This window comes from Emys orbicularis, chromosome 10 (assembly GCF_028017835.1).
Source record: "Emys orbicularis isolate rEmyOrb1 chromosome 10, rEmyOrb1.hap1, whole genome shotgun sequence".
Lineage (NCBI taxonomy): Eukaryota > Metazoa > Chordata > Testudines > Emydidae > Emys > Emys orbicularis.
In genome coordinates this window covers 38,055,176-38,072,857 of record NC_088692.1, presented here as the reverse complement: position 1 = coordinate 38,072,857, position 17,682 = coordinate 38,055,176, and the positions used below count along the sequence as shown (strand labels likewise).

The following is a 17,682-nucleotide window of genomic DNA, read 5'->3' as shown; positions in this document are numbered from 1 at the left end:
TACATCAGAGAGCAGTTTTTGCAATCCCTTACATACGGGTAACTGCTGCAGGAGTTTCTCGCACTGCGCCCGCCGGCGCTGGGTAATGCCGCAGCAGGCGCTTTAGAAGTTCCGGTCGGACGGTGTCCCTGAGAGCTCTGCCCCCCAGTCCCAGCGACCTACAAGCGCGAACCACAAACTGCCCTGATTCGAATTCGCATCCTGAGCGCCCAATGACAGGACGGAGGGCGGGGCCACGGCCACGAGATCCCCGCCCTGTCAGCATACTGACCAATGACAGCTCCAGCTGGGTTTGAAAAAAAGTGCGCGCGGCTGGTGGGCGGGGTCTTTCTCTGGTGGCAGGGCCCGCGCGGGGAGTGGAGAGACGGATATCCGGCGCGCTCAGGGCGTAGCCTATCCCGAAGGGGCGGGTCCTCGGTGTGGCCTCCCGCTCTCTCTTTCCCTGACCCGCATTGATACCGGAGAACGGCATGGGGGCGGGGCTGGGCCCCGCCCCACCCCCTCTTTCCTCTGCCCCTGGCCCCGGCACCGCGACCTGGGCTCATTTGGACCCGGCCGGCTCGCGGGCGCGGTGGTGGTTGGTGGCAGCTCGGCTCCCTGGGGACTCACACCGCAGCGCGGAGGGGCAGGAATGAAAGTGGGCGGTGAGCGTCCTCAACGCCCCTGGGCGGGTTGGGGCCTCTATGGGGAGTTGGGGGTCCCTCTGCGGTGGGTGGGGCCCCTCTGTGGTGAGTGTAGGAGGATGGTACCCTGTGGGGCGAGGGGTCCTTCTGGGGAGTGGGGTTCCTCTACGGGGGGTCCTGCAGGAGCTGGGTTGCCAGCCAGTGGTTAGGGGGCTCCAGCCCCAGTTTTGGCAGAACTCAATGCTCCTCGTGTGGGGTTTGGGGAGGGTTAAGGCCAGGGCGGGGGCTTTGCCGGCTCGGTTGTCTTGTTTCTGGCGGGGGTCGTGGGGGTTCCCTGGGACGGGTAATGCTCCCTCTCTGCTGGATGATCCTCTAAGCCTCAGATGCTAAATTTTCAGACTTGACACATGAGGGCTGTGAAATGTCTGAAATACCCCTGCCAGGATCCTACCAACTTCCTTCCCCCCCTCCCCCCACATCAGATGGGCTTAAACCCCTGCAACCTCCCCTTCCATTTTCCTCAGACGGTATCTGGCAGTGGCACCTCCTAATTTTCCTTTTTACTTCTCCCCCTGTGATCAGAGGGTGTGTTTTAGATTTTATTTTTAAATTCCAAAGAGAGGGAGCCCCACTGGTTTAGGCGGGTGGATTTAAAAATCAACGGAGCCTATAGTGGGACAGGACCTGCCTGCAGGGGGAGGGGACTCACTCGGGGCTCCTGCATGGGCACCCAGGACATTAGAAAAGAGCTACCAGTCTTATCTTGGCCACTTCGGGTTTCTCATCGACCAGAGCGTTTCACATAAATTATAAAGTAAGGTTATAATTATTAAATGGAGGAGAGGCTGCAGGCTTTTCAAGGAACAGATGAGATTTTTGCTTCAGAAAGGCAGGGTGTTTGAATGAATGAAAGGAGAGATTTTAATAAAAATACTTAAAAAAATAATTAAAAATGAGAGATTTTTGATATTTCAGGCTGGTCACAGGACTAGAAATCAGACTATAGGATTGCAGTTTACTGCTTTAAATAGAAGTCTCCTTTTATCAAGGTTTGATTTTTGCCATGACAGTAAAATCTAAACTTGAAATATGACATCTAAGCAACCCCCCACTCTTTCATGTCCAAATATCATTCTAGTTGTTTAATGTAATAATAGCTTACATTTGTGGAGTGCCTTTTATCATGCAGGATACCAAAATGCTTTACAAACTGCAATATTCACTGCTAATTTAATATGGCTTTCTCTGGGTTGAGGATAGCAGCTAACTGGCACATTTATGGAGGGAAGAGAGAGCATGTATGGCCTAAGGCATGGGGGCAAGCTCCCCTACTTTTACAAAAGTACTATAAGGACTCGTATGTTCAGAGCAGACAAAACTTGCTTTTTTATGGTCTGTGCATAGTAAAATGCTTGGCACTCTGCCTATTTAATTCATCTAATGAATTATTTTTTTGCCAAAAACTATAAATGGGTTTTTGGCAAAACGATAAATGATTTTTTAAATTACACTTTCTGCATTAATGGGACAGAATTTGAATACTTCGCCCAAGTTTAATATCTTCTGGTTCTATGGGGTACGTAACCTGCTTCTAAAATACACTATCTTTGCTTGCCAAATGTACTTTGGAATGCTTCAGTTACTTAATCGGTACCTGGATTTAAAATATTAGAAATGCAGCTTGTGTACACAATGTAGATATGTTTGTAGTATATGGGGTCATTTTAAAGTATAGCCATCCTAATATAAATTCTGGGCTACTAGAGCTGTACTGTCCGCCATCTAGTCTTGCTTCAATTTCCTGGGCTGTTCAGTCAGTTTTGGTTCTGAATACAGGCTTAATTGGCATGCCAGTCTAGAGATGCAATGCCTCTTACATTGCAGTAGTTCTCTTGCTGAAATCGGAGGTGGGGGAAAGGAACACCTATGAGAATAATAGTCTGATGATTTGTGCATGTCAAAATTGCCCTTAATTACATGGATATAGTCTTTTAGTCAAAGGTAACTAATAGGTAAGCCAAGGGCTATCGGGGGGAGAATGGGGCATTGAGTTAGACTAGTAGCTCATTTCATTGTTGATCCTGGAAACTCCAAAGAGTTAATAGGATACATATTCATTTTGGCATAAAAGGATATTCTAGGTGGCCCATTGCTTTTTTTGCCTAGACAGATACCTATAAATTTGCACTGGGAAATACCCCAGTTGTGGGGACTGTCTTTAGCTTAGCTGGTGCCCGTGGCCCTATAATTAAAAATGATCAAGTCCCTGCAGCTGCTTGGCTTGTTTTCTTTATTTAATTTCATGTATGATTTGTTTGTGGTTTGGTACACTTGTTATATTACCTCTCTGACTTTTATTATTCTGTAAATTTACACTTATTTTAAAACATTTTTTAATACCATGGATTGGAAATTAACTGATAGAACAGGAGACAAGGAAAATCATTAATTCCTGCAAGTGGAATATCACTGGGGTCCCTAGTGGGACCCATATTTTTCATGACTGATCTTGAAGAAAACCCAGCTAATTAGACTTCCCAGCTAAACTATCATTGTATAAAAAGACCTACAAACCGGATTTGAAAAATACACCTGACGTTGCCAAGCAGGAAATGTTCCATGGTGAGAAGAACAGCCCTAATCCATCAATTTGCAGAAAAGTGGGGGGATCTGTGTGGTGTTCTAGCCTTTATGGCTGCAAAGATAACTTTCCAAATGTGACACAGAGCAGAGCAAACAGACTGCTCCATCACTTGCTCTGTCTGCTGCTCAGAGCCCTATCAAGCAGCAGCAGAATGAAACTGGCAAGTCTCTGGTCCCTGCTGCTCTTCAGAGTGGGCAGCAGTGAAATCAACAAGATTCATGTCATTTTCACTCCACTGCTGCTTGGCAAAGCTCTGAGCAGCAGCCAGGGCAGGTACTGGGGCTGTTTGCTGGGGAGGAAAATCCCAAAAGAAAGCTGTGTGGTGATAAGAGATCCCTGTCATGTAGTTCAGGGCTTAAGGTGAGAGAGATCCTTTTCCCTTCTAGCAGGTCAAGGTGTTTCAAATTTCTGACACCTACTATTCAGACTGATGCAAAAGATGCCATTCCTGAGCAGAATCCAGGGCCAGAATCTCAGTAGAAATCCGAACACCTCGCCCTTCCCAGCAAGTGGGAGCACTACTGGACTTCTCACTAGAGTATTGCCCCTGAATCTCTCTAGTGAGCCCTCTGTCTCTATCATTAGCTTTTGTCTCTGCCTCTAGTTAACTTAGTCCTTTGGCTAGCAGGTGCAGGATGAACTTTCCTGTCCCTCCTTAGGAGGAGCAAGTAAGGGAACAGAATATATATAGAACAGACACTAGTCTAAATATCACAAGGAACCAATGCATGAAGGAAGGACTTGAATCTCTGAAGATGGTATTTCAAGGAGCAGTGAAAGGAGGCTATGGAAAGGGATAGGAAAATATTGACAGGGGAAAAAAATTAAGGCGACTGGCCACATCATTGATGTTATTCCAGCACATTAACTACTGCATGAATGGGAATCGCATACGGAGGAAGTTTGCACAATGGAGGATGTTGGGCTGAATGCCCCAAGTGATCTCTTCTGGCCCTGTCAATTTAATTATTTTTACTTTAGTTGGTTAGTGATCCCGTTTTATACATGACTATGCAATTGAGTTGCTATCGTATCAAAGCCTAGAATTCTTTTTACTTTCCATTTCATTGAAGAAACAACATAACTTTTCCTGCAGTAGAGCAGGCTCGGTAACACCAATCATTTTCATGTTAATATGTGGACTAGTATTCTTTACAGCTGTCGTCTTTTGTCCTGAAATTTCGACTTGATCGTGCTCTTTCACTAACTAAGATGTCTGGGCTTTTTGTTTTTTCTAGTAATCCACTGTAGATGTTCCAGGTGTTTTTCTTTCCCTTCAAAACGAAGGGTAAGAAAACGGCCTCGGGTCCTGACATTACTGAGTCTCCCTGAAGACGTTCTGTTTCATGTTCTGAAAGGCCTTCCTGCTGAGGATATCCTCTCCATCCGAGCTGTGAGTCTGCTAACCCACTTCACCCCTGTAACGGGATGGGGTTTACCTCTGTCAGTGTGATGCCCTGGCTCCCAATGGCAGGACTGGACACGGGGAAGGCTGGATCCTCATGGCAGAGCAAATCTAACTACTGTATGTATTCTTTCAGTTTTCCTTCAGATCTCTGCCATCGTGGTAGCAGTTTTGTTGCTAAATCTCTCAAGATTGAGGATTAGCAGCAGTATTTGAGTGTTTTGTTTAAATTTTCCAGAGGGAGCTATCCTGACAAATCATTCTGACTGAACAGTTTGGTTCAGTTAAGGATGCTTATCTTATTTTCCAAAATTGACTTTTGTCTAATCTAATTAATTAATGTAAATACATTAATAGTTGTACAAATAGTTGTACAAAAATCTACCAGTGCCATGTTAATATGGCTAGAACAGTAGACCACAAGAACGATTTTTCGGTGGATCCCTATATGTTGTAATAATGTACTTCTGTATTTTTCCCCATAGGTGCACTCGCATCTTAAGTACCTTGTAGATAATCATGCTAGTGTTTGGGCATGTGCAAGTTTTCAAGAAGTATGGCCTTCTCCAAAAAATCTGAAGATGTTTGAAAGGTAATGTATAGGAATCCAGGCATGGTCTATGCATTAGGGGAGATTTTCAAAGGTGCAGAGGAAAGCTAGGTACCCATTTCCTATTAACTTTCAATGAGAGTTGGACAACAAACTGCCTTTGAAAATCTCCCCCTTAATGTGATTAGGAGCACTCTTAGTTTCCTGTCTACACTTCAGATTGGAACTGTCTTGTTAAGTGGAGCAGGGGGTGTAAATGGATGCTGTGTCTACAAAGTGCTTTACAATCCCCTGATGGAATGTAGTGCATAAGCTAAAAGTATTGCTACTGCTTCTCTCTGATATTTGTGTATCAGTATAAATGTATAAGCCAGAAATGTGGACCGAAAGGCTGCACAATTGTGTTTTTTAAAATATTTTTAAGACTAATATTTGGACTCTTTCCATATTTCAGAATAGGGTGACCAGACAGCAAATGTGAAAAATCGGGACAGGGGTTGTGGGTAACAGGAGCCTATATAAGAAAAAGACCCAAAAATCAGGACTGTCCGTATAAAATCGGGACATCTGGTCACTCTATTTCAAAATGAGTTTAAAAACCTAAAGTTGCAAGCAAACGACTGTACTTTGAAAGAATAAAGACACTCCATCTGAAAAAGATGTGTATGGGTGTTGGCAAAGACAAAACATAAGAGCTGAATCTGTCTGGTGCCTATGTAACCATCCTATGTGCTTCAGAGGTGCAAGTTCTGAATTCTTCAGCTGCATTCTGGAGCTGTGGCCATCTAGTAGAAATGAACATGGAAGCAAGCTCTCCTGCTGCACTGGAATCTTCAAATGATTCAGATGCCCACAGATTAAATCTGAGTTACCTTTTTTGTACTCTTATTTAGGGCTGCTGAAAGGGGTAACTTTGAAGCTGCTGTGAAGCTGGGCATAGCATATCTGTACAACGAAGGCTGTAAGTATGAAAGCATGTGCTGTGGAGAAGATGGGAATTGCAGAGGGAAATGATGGTGGAGGGTGTAGTTCTATTTAAAAGAACAAAGAGATTTTATAGTGAAGCCTGATCAATAAGCTTGGATTCTTTTTATTGGCCACATGCCAATCTTTATCCCTACTATTTTATGGATGTTTGGGTTTTTTCTGCCCATGTTATAAGATTGTTAAACACAAAAACACTGTTTTCCCCTCTCATTTCTGAGTATGAGGCAAGGTCTCGCTAATCGATTCCACTCCTAGCTGAAATGTGGATGTGTCTAAATCACACAGTTAGCAGCTCTTGAAGTTAGTTTGGAAGCCTCTTGTCAAATTTGGTTGTCATTTTGCCTGTCAAAAGCTTCACACTGAATCAAGCTGAGGCACTATTCCAACCTTCTGTAACCTGTTACCATTTCTGTGAAACCATCCTGCTAACTGTTGTGCTGTGGCCTTATTAAATTCCAGGCAGATATTATGGATTAGCTTCTGTTCCCTCTTTAAAGCATCCGTTTCACTTATTCAGTATCCATCTCCGATGAGGGTCGTGCAGAAGTGAATGGGTTAAAGGCATCTCATTTCTTCAGCCTGACGGAGCGTCTGAATGTCTGTGCAGCCCCCTTTATCTGGCTCTTTATTCGTCCCCCGTGGTCCGTGAGCGGGAGCTGTTGTAAAGCTGTGGTCTATGAGAGCCTCAAAGCAGAGTGTCAGTTGCAGAAAGTAAGTGATGCGCTTTCTGTCAATGGCTTTAGGGCAGGGCAGCACATCCAGGGGGGAGGGATAGCTCAGTGGTTTGAGCATTGGCCTGCTAAACCTGGGGATTGACCCTGCTTTGAGCAGGGGGTTGGACTAGATGACCTCCTGAGGTCCCTTCTAACCCTGATATTCTATGATCCACCCAGCAATTTGCACGATTACATTTCAGTTTCTCCAAGGAGTATCTTGTTCTCATGCCATTGATTTAGTTGTTTAACCATTGTTTAAAAATTAAAGTTGATACAGAGAAAAACTATATGTAGGAGAGGCACTACTTGGTAGCTGTCAAAGGATTGTACTGTGTTTGTTCTGCCAGGTTAATTTCTATCTCAAAAGTGATGAAATATTGAGGGGGGGAGGAAATGGTCAGTCCATGAAAGGCCAAGGGCAAACAAAGCTCTAGCCTTGGACTATTTTGAAAAATTCTCTCATTTTTTGGTTCTCTTTAATAATGTGGTTTTAAAACTCTTTTTTTTTTTTTTTTTTTAAAGGCCCAGAAAGGCTCTATTCTCCACTGCTTGGCTAAGGTTTTAAGTCTCTTTGAGGTGAGTAGTGTTCATTTCCCACTGATGGCTTTGGGAATTCTGAAGGTACAATTTTACAATGCAAATTTCCGCTGTGACTTTTCAAATGCTAGATGAGTTGTTGTTATCTTCATGTGAGATCAAACCAATTGTTCTTGGTTTCCCCCAGTGTGAAAAAGTCTGTGAAGACCTTTTCTATTTAAAGGGGAAATGTCAATTTGAAATCTAAGCTTCAGTTTGGATCAAATCCTGGGCCACATTTTCTGCTGGAGTAAACTTGTGCAGCTCTGTTGACTTCAATGGAACTGTGCCAGTTTACATCAGCTGAGAATCTGCCCCCCTGTTTTTTTAAAAATGAGTTGAAAGTAGTTTTAGCTACTAGGCCTGCTTGCAGTATGGGAAGCCAGGTAACATCCTTTTGAAACCTGTCACACTGGGTACCAAAGGAAAGGGCAGGCTGGCCACCAGGAAGCCTAAATTGCTTTTGACTACTTGAAGAAAGCTGCAAAGTAACTCTTAAGCCAGGGTCTCCAAAGGACAGTGCCAGAGGTCCAGGAAACCATCTTGAACATTTGAAGGATGCTCCCGATGGTAATGGATTGATTCTGTACTGTAGCTTTCAATCTGAGGATGTTCTGTACCACTCGGTGTCTCTGGGGCTTATGTGCCCATCTGACTGGGTATGCACCATATATAACATTTGACCTTTTATTTTCAGGATGAAGAAAAAAGGAAAGAAGCCCTTGAAATGTTTGAAGAGTCTTCAAAGCAGGGTTGCCTAAACAGCTCCTACCTCCTCTGGGAAAGTAACAGAAGAGCTGCTGTGAGTACATTTGGCTCTTAAAATGATCTTTTCACCTCTATTACAGTGGCACCAAGAGTCCCCAACCAAGAATATAGTTCTGTTGTGTTGAGTGCTGTATATACATCCAGCAAGAGACAGCTTACCATCTAAATAGACAAGATGGATAAATGGTGACAGAGGAAGTAATATCCCCATTTTTACAGATTGGAAAGATAAACACAGAGAGGCTAAGTGACTTGCCCAAAGTCACACTGGAAGTCTGTGGCCCAGTTGAGAATTGAACTCTGGTCTCTTTAGTCCCCGTCCAATTCCTTCAATCCAGGATCATCCTTAAGAGAAAGAGACTGACTGTTGTGTGAGGATTTTCCCACAAACGGCAGAAGAGATAGGAGAAGTGATGCCTTTTGGATAGTAGGAGTACTCCAACCTTCACAAACATTGAACCAAATGGTTATCTCCCCTGGACAAAAGGGGCAATGCCTTCTTAATGCTGTTCATATTCCTTTTCTCTAGATGTCAGATCCCGGCAGATACCTTCAGAGCTTCAGGAAACTAAGGGACTATGCAGCAAAGGGTTGCTGGGAAGCCCAGGTAAGACTTCCACTAGTGACACCAAGACATTGGTTTTTTGCACGCCCCTGTCCACACTGGCATAGAAAGACATGGGAGTGTGCTTAAACGTGGATCCAGTGGCTGGCCATTAGGAACAGCGGCTAAAACTCTTCTCAGAAAACACTTAAATGTACTCTGCAAAGTAACCTCTTCTGAAAATACTGCACTTGCACAAAGAAACCTGAGCAAGGGCTCATCTTTAGTAAGCAATCTTTAGCCTGAAGAGCCTGTCCCAAAATCCTGCACGTGTATTGTGTACTACAGTTCTGCCAGCTTTGAAAAATAACTGTTCTTAATGTCTCTGGAGTGAGTCCCATAAGCTAGGTTTCACTATATTTTGAATGTGAAAATGACATGAGTTCTCCCAGGATTTCAGTTCAAATTTTGTTTCTCTGTCCAAATGGAAAATAGCTCACTTAATATTTACATTTCCCCTCTTGTCTGCCTGCTGTAGATATCTTTAGCCAAAGCTTGTGGGAATGGAAACCAGCTAGGATTAGAAGCAAAAGCCTCCAATGAGATGGTGTCTCAGCTCTTCCAGGCTTCCCTTTCTGTCAGAAAGCAAAGCATCTTCACTGTGCAGAAGGGAATGAACGAAACAATGAGGTAAAGACAAGCTCAGCAGCCAGGTCTTTGACAAAGAAGTGTGTCTATGACATGGCAGGAAAGGCTGCTACTGTTTCCTTGTGCTTGTTATAGTTCTGTCTGGGGTGAGATGCGACCTATTAGATCATTAAGCTCTTTGCAGAGTTATCATAGTTAGTTCTGGGACACAAACAGTGAAGTGCAATGCAGAAAAGTTTGTACTTTGTGAATGTCACTAATTGCACAGTGTCCCTGCATAGATCCAGAATGAAAGTGACGCTTATTTTGATAAGTTTATATTTTAAGATGTCTGTCTTACTTGCAATCTGCATTAATTTGCCAGTCTGCCTAAAAAACACCTACCATGGTCCATCAGCCCACAGTTTGACTCCAGTATCTGCCCTATTACCTAGATGCAACAGGACATTTCACTGAAGTCTTGTTTTGATGTTCAATATTTTGTTGGCTAGTAACTTTTGAAAGGATAAAAGTCTTGATGTGTGGAGAATCTCTGGTGTTATAGCTGTCACTTAGCACAGGTCTGGATGGCTTCTTACTTAGGGGATCATTTGATTTTTATCTCCTATTTAGGTACATCCTGATTGACTGGCTGGTAGAAGTGGCCACCATGAAAGATTTCTCCAGCCTTTGTCTTCATATGACAGTGGGATGCGTGGATCGGTACTTGAAGCTGAGACCTGTATCCCGGGCCCGGCTCCAGCTTTTGGGAATCGCGTGCATGGTCATTTGTACACGGTGAGTGTTGATGACTGATGTGCATCAGTGGCAGTGGTTATACAAACTCAACATTTAGCTATTATGTTCTGCTTTCTCAGCTACACTAGTGACAGAGCTAGAACTGGCCTTCCTTGTCCCTTTACACAGTGACTGCCCTTTGAATTTTGCTCTTAATATTTCCAAATGAGGTACAAAGTGGTGCTGCTGCCACCTGAACACTTATTTAAATGTGCTGGAGGGGCTGGAGCTCTCCATACATGAAGTGCTGTCTTTTGTGTAGAGTAGATGACTAGCATCAGAAATCCTACTAGGAAGCAGGTCAGCACTATCATTCTGATCAGCCCATCTGCCATAAGCGACTCAGAAAAGCAGATTTGTACCTATATCTGTGTTCATGCAATTTTAATAACAAGTCTTTGTGGCACAGAAGTATTGTGTTCCTGGCCTAGTGTGTTATGTGGGACTAATTCCACTACCTCTGCTATTTCAAAGGCTCCAGGGTTTAAACGGAGATGTTGCTATTTCAAAGGCTCCAGGGTTTAAACGGAGATGCTGCCAAACAGGAGACTGAATTCCAGGCACAAGGTCTGGTTACTGGTTCTGCAGCCTTTCTGTGGGAATTACACCTGTGAAAACTGCTGCAGGATCTAGGCCTTCGAGTCAGTGATATGATAAAGATGCAGGCCCAGGTTAAAGGTGGCATGGACAGGGCATCGTCTTGTGGGAACACCTGACACTCAACATGACTCTACCTGGTATCTTCCTAAGCTGTACTAACTTCCCCTTCTCCTCGCCTGTGCAGGTGTCTCCATAGCATAGGATATCCATGGATATCTGCATGCAACCAAAACTCAGTGCATGTGGCTCTGCCTTGGGCCTGAGTGCTAACCATCTTTAATATTGCAGCTTCATCAGCAAAGAGATCTTGACAATACGGGAAGCTGTGTGGCTAACAGACAACACATACAAATATGAAGATCTAGTCCGGATGATGGGGGAGATCATCTCTGCCCTGGAAGGCAAGATAAGGGTAAGTTTGTAAAACCAGGGGGTGGGATGCTTACCTTCTTGGGCTGTCCTTTGCTAAGTCATGGAGAGTTGCCATACTCAGTGGTGAGATGCGGATCCTTCTGCTTCTTTGTAGACTAGGCATGTTGCTTTGGGTGTTTCTGGTTTCCTCTGATCCAGCATCCTTTGCTGCTGTGACAGGTGATTGGGTCCTTAATTTGAGTGAGATGTTTGAGGATTGTTTTATGTAATTCTGTACCTGCAAGTACTTGATGCGATTGCACTGTAGGAAGTTAAATTTAAGCCCCTTGAGACCAAGTCCAGAGATCTCATGTATTCCCTCCTTATTGTCTGGGAAACATCTTGATACCACCGGGGAAATAAGAAGCCATCTTTTGTAATGAGCCTCCATGAAAAGGGATGGTCATCTGGGAACAATTCCATTCTGTGTTTGGCAAAACTCTGACAATGAAGCACCAAACTCTGTGTTCTCCCTTATGCATTAGATTCCTACTATTGTGGATTACAAAGAAGTGCTACTGACTATAATCCCCCTGGAGAGAAGAACGCTTCACCTGTACAGCTTTATCTGTGAACTATCACTATTGAACACAGGTCTCTGTGTATATTCTCCTGCCAATCTGGCTGCTGCAGCGCTACTACTGGCTAAGCTACTGCACAGGCAAGGTAAGGAACAGGCTGCTGCTAATCATTATTTCATAACTGGACCTGCAGGTTCTGCAATGTAGCACGTTCATCCATGCTGTCCCTCTGGATAGCAATCTTTCTGCTTTAGCACCAAGGTATCTACTTGTGCCAGCTTGCCTCAGTCATGTTAAAGATAACAGACACTTCAAAGAAGGATGGGGTGGGTTTGGCACTTTTCCACAGTAACTGCTGTGTCGAGCTCAAGCATTAGCAGGAGACTTGGGTTTAAGAAATGCCCAAGGAATTTTTACTAGTAATACTACGGACTGGATTACATAGCTAGGAATCTCTAGTTCTGGCACCTGCAGCTGTTGTTGGAGCCTGAAAATTGATTCTGAATTTCGGATGGATTATCTGCTGGCATGACCTTATGTAGGATCTGCTTTATTTCTGCAGTACAGAATTTTGGGTGCTAATGTATTTATTCCCTTCTCCAGCACATCCTTGGAACAGCCAGCTGTCTGAATGCACTGGATTCTCTCTTGAAGACCTGATACCCTGTGTGCTGAGCCTACACCAAAAATGGTATAACCTTCAGAACCTTTCTGAGTAGCTCTAAGAGGTTGGGGGGAGCGTTTAGCATCCAGCTGTTACAGACCCGCAACATAAAACTTAATAATGAAGTTTTGCTAATTAGTTACGGTCTCAGAACTAAGGAGGTGATATTGGAGAGAATATGCCTCACTCCCCACAACACGGGAGAGGTTGAGAGAACTATTGCTGTTGCTCCAATTCAGTACCAGCCCCAATGTTCTCTGAATAGTGCCTCTTGGCTCTAGGGGGTATGCGTCTCATTACCAGCAGGCTCAGCCTGCAAAGTCTCCCCTGATTCACAAGGCTGGGACTTGCTTGTCAGCAAATTCAGGAAGATCCCCAGCAGGGCTGGAAGCTCATCTCTGAAGGTGTCTCAAGACCCAGATCCCATTCCCTGCTGCAAACCTGACCAAGTAGCAAGGAGAGGAAGGGGAATGGTCCTTTAAGCTGTCTCAGAAGCCCAGCTACCAGTCCTGCTAGTCAGCTTCCCTGCTGATGAAGCGCAGTTGGTTTGTCACACCAGAACTGAGGGGAAACATCCTCCAAAGCTATAAAAGAAGGGAGGAATGTTTTTAGGTCAGCAAGTTCTATGAACTTTGTCCTTTCCAATGTGCTCTTGTAAGACCTGTGCTGTGATTTTCTTTCTTCCTAGTTTCCATGATGATGTCCCAAAGGATTATAGGCAGGTGGTGTTGACTGCTGTGAAACAACGATTTGAAGATGAGCGTTATGAAGAAATTGGCAAGGAAAAGGTGGGGAGTAACCTTACTGTTCTGCTCTCCATTCTTTGGTGGCAAGCACCTTAAGCAGAGCGACCAGTGTAGTAGGCTATCCAGTACTCTGAAAAGTAACAAGAAGGTCAAATTAAAAATCCCAAAGGGGGAAAGTGAAGAGAGTGCAAGAAATGCAGTGGTGTTAGCGTCACTCACCTTGTGGGGATAGAAGTTGCACAGTTGGGCTGTAAATGCCAAGGAGCAGTTCAAGACATATTGATCCTAGAGAAAGTATCGGGCATTTGGTTGTTGGGAGGGCACTGCTGTAGTTTTCTGACTAGATCGTCTTGTTGTTTAGGTGATGAGTTACAGCCAGCTCTGTTCGCTGTTAGGAGTGAAACAGGAGGACCCAGAGCCCAGTCCCTTACACACAAGTGCTGAGGAAATTCAGACGTTCCTTAGCTCTCCCTCTGGAAAGAGAACTAAAAGGCAAGTAAAACTAAGCTCTGTTCTGTGTATTCTCTCCTGTGTTTGCAGCCACTGGACCTGATAATTCAGTATGGAGTTCACTCATGGGCATCTGACGGGGGGGGGGGAGGGGGTCTTTTGCCTCCCCAAAACATCATTTGTGTGCAAATCACTGAGTGGGATTTTAACCAACTTCCCTGCTCTGAGCTGCAATTCTCTATGGATTCAATCAGTCCTTGCCCTGGTCACCTTAACTCTGCTTAGCCTCTTCCTCTGGATGGCTGGAAGGGAAAGTTTGGGTTTCATGCCATGGTGGGACTCGCTGACCAAACCAAATAACCAGTTGTATCTTTAGCATTCGCTGGAAGAGTTGAATGAGGCAAATGGGCAGAGACTAGCCTGTTTTCTGATTCAGGATGATTTCCTCCATGTATGTGCTGAGTGAGTAACCTCTGAGTTTCCCTGCAACAGGAGAAGGGAAGACAGCATTCAGGAAGACAGGGGCAGCTTTGTGACTACACCCACAGCTGAACTATCCACGCAGGAGGAGACCCTTCTGGACAACTTCCTGGACTGGAGCTTGGACTCCTGCTCGGGTTACGAAGGAGATCAGGAAAGTGAAGGGGAGAGAGAGGGAGATGGTAAGTAGTGTATTTTTCTTCTTTGATTACAATAGGGAGAAACCAAATTTTCCCATCTGCAGCTTAACAAAATCAGGTTACTCTTGCCAGAAAAGTGCAAACTCTTTCAGAGGGACAGCAGTCACTGAAGGAAGGTCCTTTTTTTCTTGTACCATGGCAATTATCTTTACACCACAGCCTGTAGCAGCAAAATGTTTCCTGATGATAGATGCCAAAATCTCCTTGTCCAGGGGAGAGGGGGAAGGGATGGCTCAGTGGCTTGAGCATTGGCCTGCTAAACCCAGGGTTGTGAGTTCAATCCTTGAGGGGGCCACTTAGGGATCTGGGGCAAAATCTGTACTTGGTCCTGCTAGTGAAGGCAGGGGGCTGGACTCGATGACCTTTCAGGGTCCCTTCCAGCTCTGAGATTTAAAAAAAAAAAAATCCATTTGCAATGCTGCAAAATGTTTGGCTATAAGACTTGTAGAGCTCTTGCTCAATGGCTGCAGACTCTGGAATGCAGAAAATGGCAGATAACATTACTGAGTATTGTCTGTGCTGCTGTGAGGTAGTACTGCTACCAGATAGTACTGGGCACTTTGAATCACTTGGTGGGTGAAGGAGAGTCCTCCTGGCTGCATATTAAGGGGTTTTGCTGCTGTCATAATCCAGGAAAAGCTATTGAAGGAATCTGGCTGTAGCCAGACATGTGGTGGATGGAGCCCTGTCAACACTGCAGCTTCTCCTGTTTGTTTTATTAGTGCTGTGACTTAAAGCTTTTTATACCATGTCCCCTGTACAAACAACTATTAGAACATACCTGTGGAATGAGGAGTCGTCCCCACTTTACACAAGGGAGAAATCAGAGCTTGTGTGTTAACTTCCTCTGTGGCTTTAGAGAAAGTCAATCGCTCAGGATTAGAGATCTTGAGTTCTGGCTCTGACTTCTGTACTCTGACTACATTGCTGCTCAGGTAGATCCAAATCACTCTTCTATATCTTCCTCTAGTGACAGCTCCCAGTGGAGTCTTGGATGTAACTGTAGTCTATATGGATCCAGCAGAGCATTGCTGTCAGGATTCCAGTGATGAAGATAGCCTAGCTGCAGAATGGCCTGGACAGGATGTACCAGCGAGGAAGGGGGAGCAGCCAGATGCTGAGAAACAGCGGCTTGCTGGTCACTGTCAAAAAGAACCCATACTAGAAGCTACCTCAGGCTATTCCTCTGTCCACAGTGCCAGTCCTACTTCCTCTGTAGATGGCAGCTTTGGAGCACCGATCAAAACTACCTCAGCACTGTCTCTGGGCAGTGCCGTGAACAAAGGGCCATACCTGCCTCACTACTTGAAATCACATTTACAATCTGTCCGCCCCAAGTCCACTGAGGGCAAGTGTGAGAGAAGGCAAGTCAAACGGAAAAACGTGGCTGAGCATAGTGAAGAAGAGAGGATGAACTTGGGCTTCTTGAGCCTCTGATTTCAGTGCTGTTTACTTTCATTTCAGAGGGCTCCTGGAAACAGTATTTTGGTGTAGTCCTTGCAGGGAAGGTAACAAGTAATTGTCAGTAGCAGGCACCACCCCCCCAAGACGGCCCATGCCAATCATGCTCTGCAAGCTCCATTTCATGCTTCTATGGCTTAGTGCTGAGCCACCTTGTTTCTTGGTAGCTGCTTTTTAAAATGTTCCCCATAGTCTGATCCTATGCAAATTAAGAACCCCGTCTGGTCTCGAGCACATGTAAAGAAAACCTAGACCCCTGTGTGCTACTCAAAGCCATTTTGATTTTTCCCTGCAATGCATTGCCCAATGGGTAGCTGATTCCTCTGCAGAGGAAGAAAGGGAAAAATAAAACTCTGCTGCTATGACCTATTCTTCCCCATACACTGTCATAATCCAGGAAATGCTCTCGAAGGAACCTGCCTGTAGCCAGCCATGAGGTGGAGCACTGTCAACACTGCAGCCCCTCCTGTTTGTTTTATTAGTGCTGTCTGAAGACTCCCTTATCAGATTATTTGTGCCTGAAGCTAAGGCCAGGTGTTAGCTCACTCCCAGTTGGTACCCCCACTTACTCTCTGGACATTTAACTACACTGCCCTAGGGTATATTCTGGAACCAAGCAAAGGGTGGTAGTGGTAAATGGGGATACTTACTTTAACAGACTGGAGCTTTTAAACATCCCTTCTCTGGGGCAGGCTCTGGGCCTTATTTTCCTTCCATTAGTCCTACACTGCTGTAGCTCCAGTCAGCTCACTCACTTACACAGCTGTCAGTCAGGCGCTCCCTCTAGCTCCATGTGTTTGCTCAAGTGAAGAACATCCCACCTGTGCCTTACCACGTCACTGCCTTGTGCCTTTAGTTACAGCACCACTGGTGCAGTCTGCAAGAACTCAGTCCCAGTGTCATTGTTGTGTTCTGGCTGTATTGCAGTTTGTCTTCCTTGCTATTCTTCCAAAATGGCCTCCAATAGATGCTGAGTCTACTTTCATGTTTGAATTTACTTTGAACGCTAGAACAGAGGCAGCAGTGTAACAACCCTTCTCCATGAAGCCCTATTTGCTATTATCTTAGACACCTCTCCATGGCATCCCAGTCAGCAAGGAAGAGCTGATGTCTTTCCCACAATACTGGATAAAGGATTCTATGCTTTATGCAGTGTGTGGAAGCTGTACAAGAAGAGCAAAAGCCCTAAGAAGCTGAGGGACTAGAGGCTACTTTACCCATTGACTTAGTTGTTACAAGAGGGGCTGACCCTCTGGAACAGGTGGTGAGAACATACCCTGGTACAAGACTTCTGGCAGCTGTTTGTCATGCTCAGAATCTGATAACACTGGAACTGTGCTCCCTGTTTACTTTCCTTTGTTTAGAAATTATTGGGGCAGAGACAATGACTGTTCACATACAGTGTAGTGACTTTTGTATAAAACAATTTTTTTTATGCTTGTCTCTGTTATTTTAAAAAAAGAGGGGTAGTGCTTGTCTGATAAAGGAGCTGATTGTAAAGGGGTTGTGATAGACAACTTTCTCCCAACAGTGACATGCCTCAAGGCACAGAAAGGTGAAGTGACTTACTCAGAGTGTTACAATGTCACTAGCAGGAGCCTCAATTCAAGTCTGTCACCTGTTCCAAGTTACTAGATAAGGCTGTTGGTTATAGCTGATCCATGGTCTCTACAACTAATACTGTTACAGAACAGATATTAGCAGCTGCAAACAGTGGCTTATTTTCTACAGCTATCAGCTTGAGCATTTACAGATTGAAAAGCAGCAGCTTATCAAGCAAGATGCTATTGTCACTTTCACAAGCTGGATTTGAGAATACTGCATCTCCAGGAGGCACATAACTTACAAAGCCTGGCTTCTTCCAGATCTTGAGCTGCTCTCCTACAACTAGCCTGATTGTTTAGCAGGTGG

At 44.7% G+C, this 17,682-nt stretch overlaps 1 protein-coding gene across 1 annotated transcript; it reads left to right on the top strand.

Moving 5' to 3' along the window:
- Nucleotides 1-538: 538 nt before the first annotated feature.
- CCNF (cyclin F) lies at nucleotides 539-17,188 on the top strand. The gene is made up of 17 exons (XM_065411666.1): nucleotides 539-644; nucleotides 4,506-4,660; nucleotides 5,158-5,264; nucleotides 6,116-6,183; nucleotides 6,727-6,920; nucleotides 7,448-7,501; nucleotides 8,199-8,303; nucleotides 8,799-8,876; nucleotides 9,352-9,503; nucleotides 10,074-10,238; nucleotides 11,127-11,250; nucleotides 11,735-11,915; nucleotides 12,374-12,461; nucleotides 13,123-13,222; nucleotides 13,542-13,672; nucleotides 14,123-14,292; nucleotides 15,281-17,188. The coding sequence occupies exons 1-17, from the start codon at nucleotides 632-634 to the stop codon at nucleotides 15,745-15,747; spliced, it is 2,352 nt and encodes a 783-aa protein (XP_065267738.1). The 5' UTR covers nucleotides 539-631; the 3' UTR covers nucleotides 15,748-17,188.
- Nucleotides 17,189-17,682: the final 494 nt, after the last annotated feature.

Excerpts from the sequence above, each read along its gene's own strand:
- CCNF (XM_065411666.1), top strand. Across the intron at positions 4,661-5,157 it reads ATATCCTCTCCATCCGAGCT|GTGCACTCGCATCTTAAGTA; the intron begins GTGAGTCTGCTA and ends TTTTCCCCATAG. Across the intron at positions 13,223-13,541 it reads AAGAAATTGGCAAGGAAAAG|GTGATGAGTTACAGCCAGCT; the intron begins GTGGGGAGTAAC and ends CTTGTTGTTTAG.